The 7,600-nt window shown below is 39.1% G+C and overlaps 1 protein-coding gene across 1 annotated transcript; it reads right to left on the reverse strand.

Annotated features, from left to right (window-relative positions):
• Positions 1–2,206: 2,206 nt before the first annotated feature.
• Positions 2,207–6,587, reverse strand: LOC129222411 (uncharacterized). Its single transcript, XM_054856921.1, has 2 exons — positions 4,089–6,587; positions 2,207–2,281 (listed from the first exon to the last, which is right to left on the reverse strand). Exons 1-2 carry the CDS (start codon positions 6,585–6,587, stop codon positions 2,207–2,209), a joined length of 2,574 nt encoding a protein of 857 aa, XP_054712896.1.
• Between the last annotated feature and the right edge of the window lie 1,013 nt (positions 6,588–7,600).

Consider the following 7,600-nt stretch of genomic DNA (forward strand, 5'->3'; position numbering starts at 1 on the left):
AAAATTAGATTTATAGTAATAGTATAGTATTCTAGCATTGTAAACTGAGGAAAAAGTCACACTAGGAGGTCCAGTAACTTTTTCCTAGCATGCACGAATGTTTTTTTTACTTCTAAATAAAGAAAAAATAATATTTATATGCATTCAACGAGTACATATTCCACAGTTCCCCATAATTTTTAAATTTTTGTACTTATTTTGCCTCTAAAAGTTATAAAACATTGTATATCTTGAGTGCAAATAATATTTTAGTTCCATAAAAACACTTCTTATTTAACTAGTAATTATTTTAACCGCCCTTAAGCATTTTGTGTACATTTGCTTTGTTGGCGAGTAGCTTTTCGCCAAGATCCTGTGAACAGCAGATGTGCGAGAATAAAGATTTGTTATTTTTATGCTTCAATTTAAATACTAGTATGCCTGCGTATGAAATCATTTCAAAACATTGATTACAATACATATGAATCCATAAATTTTCAGTCAATAACAGAACACTTTAAACTATTTGTACATGCCCGTCATTTCAGGAAATAAACATCAAAATAAAATGCAGTTACATTATATTTTAAAATCCGGAAAGAATTGGGGAGAGGGAGTTTGAACGATAGGCCTGTATTTGTATCCGTTATTTATTTATTTGTTTATTATTATGAGGTAAAGGAGTTGGAGCCAGAGTTGCTCTGATTTGTAGCCCCGACTTCATAATAAGCGCCGCAGCGTCGTCTGAAAAATATTTAATGTCAAAAGAGCGATTGCGTGCCAAAACGCGACAACTTCCCAGCCAAACAAGTCACCTGACCTCGGAAACATTGGGTCCCAAGCTTATTTCACTGAGACATTTGCTATGGTTCCCTCCATTAGTATTCCTTCTCAATGGTAATAACCCCATCCTAAAAGGGCTGCTCTGTCTCTCTTTCTGTATAGGTATGCTTGAATAAAAAAAAAAAAGAAGGGTGGTTAAAGTCACAGCATTTTCAACATAGTGAATGCCATGGGCTATCATTAAGATGATGCGTGAAACTCTCTCCAATAACAAAATTCCTGGGTGCCCTGCCATGCAAGTGTAGTGCCCTACCTTAATATGAATGCCTATTAGCTACAACCCTGGATGGTTTTTAATACAAAGCATTGATATATTGTTTCTTATAATTTACGATAAATTTGAAAATTCCCAAAAAATGAAGGATATTATTACTACATATGAAGATGCAGAGTAATTGTATTGCGTTACGTAATTTGCATATACAATAATTCCTTGTTTAGTTCAACTAACAAATATCATATGGACCTCTGGTCCTCAAACAATGAAGGACTGCGTGCCAGGCGCTTTGCCTTCAGAAGACAAAACAATAGATGGTGGTGCCATCTATGGAGAGTTCGAGAATTTAGATCCAGGCCAAGAGCCGAATAACTTTCTGGTCTGGCACCCCCAGAGGTATCGTTTCACTTGGAGGACATTGTGACCACTAGCATATTTAACGTCGCCCAGTCACCGTTAATGACGACGGTGGATCCTCCACCGGCGACGATCGAACCCGAAACCCTCCGGCCCCAAGTTCAATGTCATACCGATCAGGCGACTTGTTTAGTTCATAAGCGGATTCACAAGCATGCCAGTGGGTGCGCCACACCCCTAATATTTTTGGTGGGATTTTATTAATATAATAAATAACTCTATACATCAAATACGTCAACCATTTCTTAGTGATGTATTATAGAAAAATTGTTTAGTGTGTGTGTGATTGGGCTTTTATAGGAGCAGTCGAACTCGTTTAGAACGAGAGTGAAGGAACAACGATTTCACTTGTTATAACCAGTGCTTGTCAAAAATGGGTTCGCAAAAAAAAAATCAAATATTCATCTGTTTTCATCAGAGATGAAATTTATCTCGGGGGGGGGGGGGGTATTTTTTCACGGGATTTTGAATGAAATGAAAAACGAAGCGACACCATAAGTATTTTGGGCCATTTAAAAAACTTTAAGCTATTTTTGGGTCTTAAAATTAAAATTCGAACGGTTCAGTTCTTCTAAATAAAATGGACCCTATGCTATATTCTGTCCTCCTGACTAAGTGTAAAATTAGTTACATGAAGCGATTGAAATGAAACTTGATACTTCCAACAGCAAGAAGAGAACATGTAGTAGCGCCATCTATTATGCAGTCTTTATTCTTTCGCGTTTCAATCATTGGGGCGTGGTTATCAGATCACGCATTTGGGATTTGTATATTCGCGTATACATCACTACTTCCGTGGAAAGATAAAGCACATTTGCACAATATCTGCAGAAATAAGATTTGAAGATAATTGAAAAAACGGATTTCATACTAAAAATAGGCAAATGTTGAAGCCTGACGCTTTCTTCTCGCTTTATTTTCAGCGGAAATCAAATAGGCAATGGTCAATAGAAGAAAAGAAGAAGAAGGAAAAAAAATGGAAAATGAAAAAATATAGAGATACTGGGTCCGTGGTAGACCGATCGGTAGAGTTGTTGTTACTCAAATGAAACTTCGTAAATCCCGGGTATACAATTTATTGTAGATGACATGACATACACAGGATATAATTCTTAAACATATTGAGCAACTTAAACGTATAATAATCGTATATAATTAGCTTAGAACCGTAGGACGTATAACGACAATTCAAAAGAAAGGAATTCTAAACATTTTCCGTTGCCAGGTTCACTAAACATAACTATAGTAAAAACAGTGTTGCCAAATTATCAAACGAGTTTCAACATACTCCCACCTTTTGTATTGCAAATAAAGCTGATCGCAATACAAAACTACAATAAAATAAAATACATAATAAATAATTTCAAACTATAACAAAAATGAAAGACAATGATGAATAATGCAAATAATAGTTAACACAATTTTAAAGTCACAGTACGAGAAAAAAAATAATTGAAGTCTACAAGTCCAAACGTTGTGGAGGGACTATTCGTCGACCACTGCGGGTTTGTTTCACTGGCTGAGGTACCTCGGTCATGGGAATGAAAATCTCAGCGTCAGGGTTGAGGGTTTTTGGAATAGGAACTGCTGTGGACTCCAAGAACCCAGAATCGATATTAGCTGTCACCTCCTTTCCATTTGCTGCTAGGTCTGACGGCAAATCACTGATTGACATTTCGAGAGGATACAGCCTCTGCAAAGGTCTAACGAGGTAGCCATTAGCAACTCGTAGTTTGGCAATTCTTTGGATACCATCCCTGCCAGGATACAGTTCAACAACACGACCTAATGACCAGTTCAATCTCTTACTGTCCTCACATCCTATGAGAACTATTTCTCCCACCGAAATTTCCTGCTGTTTTGATCTTGATTTTGGATTGCGTACAAGTTCACCTAAATATTCCTTCTGGAAGCGTTTTCGAAAATTATCGCGCAAACTTTGTATATAACGCACTATTTTTAATAAATGCTGGGAGTCAATAATGTTCAAGTCATGTGTTTCTGATCCTCTTATGTCTTGTATGAAATGAGCTGGAGTTACAGGTGTCATTTCATTCGGATCGTCCGAGATGTAGGTGAGTGGTCTCACATTAATGACACTTTCTGCTTCGCACAACACCGTGAGCATCTCTTCGTATGTCACGCAAGCCTTTCCCAAGCACTTTCGTAAAATTTGTTTAATGCTACGTACCATTCTCTCCCACCAACCACCATACCAAGGCGCGGTGGGTGGGCTAAAATGCCATTTGATGTTTTGCAAGGCACATTCAGATTGTATTTCCTCCCAATTCAATGATTGAAGGGCTCGTGCTGTTCCAGTAAAATTTGACCCATTGTCAGAATACATTACAGAGCATCTCCCTCTTCTAGCGAAGAATCTTCTCATTGCTTGCCGGAATGCTTCAGCTGACAATGACGTGACGAGCTCTAGGTGAATGGCTCTATATACAGCACATGTGAACAAAACAATCCATGCCTTGGTACCTTGACGTAAGTGTAAAGGTCCCGCCAAATCTACACCAGTGACTTGGAATGCAGAAATGCGTTTCGTTCTATCAATGGGTAGAGGCGCTGTATTCGGCTGTACTGGCTTGCTTGAGTGTCGCTTGCAGATCACACACTTGCTTATAACCTCTCTAACAACCCTCCGACCGCGAGGAATCCTGTAGAGCTCTCGAATATGATTCAGAGTTGTCTGAACACCACTATGCATCAAAGCTTTATGAACGTATTCAATGTACAGTCTCACGATGGGATGATCAGTTAGTACGGTTGGTTTCTGAAAATCTTCTGGATCTTCACCCAAAACTAACTTAGTTTCAACCTTTAAAACTCCAGACTCTTCGGAAAATCGTATAGACTTCGAGTATTTTTCCTTCAATTCAGGATGCAGTTCTGTTTGTACCAGTTTAATGACAGTGAGTTCTGCCTTCTGTATTTCTTCACATGTTAACTCGGAGATAACTCGGGTGGACTTATTCCTAGCATTATTTATAAATCTCAGCATCCAAGCTACCATTCTTATAACTTTGCTGTACTTAGAAAAATATAGAAGCTTCTTGCTGAAGTTTTCCTGTAAGTTAATATTCGTGATGCAGATAACACTTTTCTTTCTTTCAACTAAAGCTTCTTCAGGCATCGTTATCTCAGTATTTGGCCAGGTATTTTCTGTTTCTCTTAGCCAAGTGGGACCCTCCCACCATCGACTATCTATCAGCTCCTTCCAATTACAAGAACGCGAGGGCAAGTCGGCCGGATTCATAGATCCTGGTACAAATCTCCAACTATCGACATTTGTAAGTTGACGTATTTCTTTAACCCGGTTACCGACGAAAGTATTCCACGGTTCTCCTTTCGTTATCCAGCTTAGAACAACCATTGAATCGACCCAAAAGGAAGTTTTTAAAGGATGCTGTATTGCTTCTAAAACGGTACTTGCTATTCTTGCACTCATTGTAACTCCAAGTAACTCTAAGCGTGGAATCGTCGGTCTTTTCATCGGGGCTACTCTGGCTTTGGCAGTTATAAACTGGACAGAGGTTCCCGTTTCTTCTTCAAAGCGTAAGTATAAGCAGCAAGCGTATGCATCTGCGGAAGCATCGGTAAAGACATGAAGGTTTGTATTCTCAAGAGTTCCTAGCATTAATCGACGAGGTATTCGGCACTGTTCTATGAGATCAATATGCTTCGCCCAGTGTTGATATCTATGTTGAATATTCAGAGGCAGATCGTCGTCCCAGCCTATCTTGTTTTTCCAAGCTTCTTGAAGCAATAATTTCGGAAGAAGAGTTGCAGGTGATGTAAATCCAATAGGATCGTATATGCTGTTAACTACAGAGAGAAGCTTTCTCTTTGAAAGGACCTTTTCTGAAGTCGTTTTACAGCCAGCACGATAAAGTTCATCTGCATGAGTGTCCCATTTCAGGCCAAGTACATTCTGATCTATACTTTCTTCAATTCCACTGTAAGCCCAGCATCTCAATTCAAAGGAACCCTTTTGCATTACTTCTATAGCTTGCGATTTTAATTGTTCCAGTTCTTCGCTGGTATTCACACTCGTGACTAAGTTGTCTACATAAAATCCTTCTTTCATTCGATTGATCGTGTTTTGCAGGACTATTGATTGGAATTCCTGCGATTCAAGATGAAATTTAATCGTGGCATTTAATAAGAAGGGGCTTGATGAAACGCCGAAAACAACACGACAATGCCTGTAAAATTTCATCTTAGTGTGTTCTTTGTCTTCCCACCAAAGGAACCTTAGGTAGTCTCTATCTTTGGCAGCTAAAGAGAGTTGATGAAATGCTTGTTTAATGTCTGCAGTTACTCCAATGGCACCACAACGAAATTTACTTATGAGGCGAGGGATTTCACTTAATAAACTTGGTCCTGTACTAAGACAGTCATTTAAGGAGGCATATCCGGGGCGTTTGCGTGAAGCGTCAAAGACTGGCCTGACCTTCGTGGTAGCGCTTGATGATTTAACGACTGGATGATGGGGCAAATAATGACAAGCCTTTGAACTTGACATTTTAGCTTCTGTCACCTCCTCTATGATGTTATCATTCTTCCACTGCTGTAAGACACCATCATACAGTTCGTAGTAATTGTCTTTCAAAAGACGCTTAGTAACAGTGCGAAGTCTTGCTTCTGCCTGGTCGTATCCATCATACAAGTGAGGATGTCCTGCTAGCCATGGAAGAGCCACCTCATACCTGTTGCCAGTTTTCCGAATTGTCTCTTGAAAAAATGTGACCGTTTCTTCATCTAGCTCCTTAGTTGTTTTCCTCTCAGTGGGATCTGTTATACCCAAAGAGTCTAAGTCCCAAATTTTGCGTATCTCTGAGTGATGCATACATAGCGATACCATATTTATGCTGCTCTTCTTTCCTGGACCTAAAACACTCCATCCGAGTTTCGTTTCTACGGCTGTTATACCAGATGGCAGAACTTCTATTCTTCCTGTTAATATTCCTCCAAGAAAGTCAGCACCGATGAGCATGTCAATAGGAGGAGTTTCTGGACCGATGTCTGTTAGTTCAATTCCTCGACGTTTTAATTCTTGTACTAAATCTGGGTCACGTATGCGAGGCAAAGAAGAACATATCTTGGGCTGGTCCAAAATTGACATGTTGCACGAAAACCTTCTATCGATATTCTGAACGTTGATGTCATAGCGACCATGTTTAACTTCAGCTGTTTGCTTACCACCAAATAGTCCTTGGGACAATAACTCTGTACCTGAAGGTTTTAACCTTAACTCTTTAACTACTTGGTTGGTTACGTAAGATCGCTGTGATCCATCATCAAGGAGGGCTCTGACATAAATTTCTTGATTTCCATTTCTTAAACGTATCAATAATGTTTTCAAATATATAACCTTCTGAGGTGTAAGTTCCGTAAATAAAGTGGACGTATTCACTTCTATCTTTGATTCATTAGGGAGTTGAACCTTATTTTTTCTAGACAATTCTGGACACAAGATTACGTAGTGTCGCTTTCCACATACAAGGCAATGAATATTACTGCGACAGTTTTTCGCCATGTGTCCAATCTTCAAGCACACCAAGCAGCAGCGTCTACGTATTACAATTGATTTTCTCTCTTCTGTACTCATTGAGGCAGCTTTATGACAGTCTTGACTGTCATGACGTTTCTGACAAAAAATGCACTCAGTCTTACAAGGCCTTTCGTAAGAAGATGTTAAAGTCATTGCTGTAGGTTCATCTTTGCTTGAAGATTCCTTCTTAACTTTTGCGGGCTGACCAAAGGCTCTTTCGGCTAAAGCCCGATGCTCTTCCCCTTCTATCTCGCGACGAAGAAATGACATCAACCTTTCCAACAGTTTCTCTTTCGTAATTTGGACGGTTTCTTCATCATCCACCTCACTGTTTAATAAATATCTATCCCAAGCTTTTAATACATCAGTTGGAAGACACGACTCCACAACCGGATACAACATGGCAGCATAATTTTGCGTAGTGACGCCTAATGTTTCCAGAGCTCTTAAACACGTCGTAATCCCGGGTCGTAAATCCCGGGTATACAATTTATTGTAGATGACATGACATACACAGGATATAATTCTTAAACATATTGAGCAACTTAAACGTATAATAATCGTATATAATTAGCTTAGAACCG

The sequence above is a fragment of the Uloborus diversus genome, chromosome 5, assembly GCF_026930045.1.
Source record: "Uloborus diversus isolate 005 chromosome 5, Udiv.v.3.1, whole genome shotgun sequence".
Classification (NCBI taxonomy): domain Eukaryota; kingdom Metazoa; phylum Arthropoda; class Arachnida; order Araneae; family Uloboridae; genus Uloborus; species Uloborus diversus.

Excerpts from the sequence above, each read along its gene's own strand:
- LOC129222411 (XM_054856921.1), bottom strand. The coding sequence starts at position 6,587 with ATGTCAATTTTGGACCAGCCCAAGATATGTTCTTCTTTGCCTCGCATA. Across the intron at positions 2,282-4,088 it reads GTCGGAGGGTTGTTAGAGAG|ATATTGTGCAAATGTGCTTT; the intron begins GTTATAAGCAAG and ends TTATTTCTGCAG.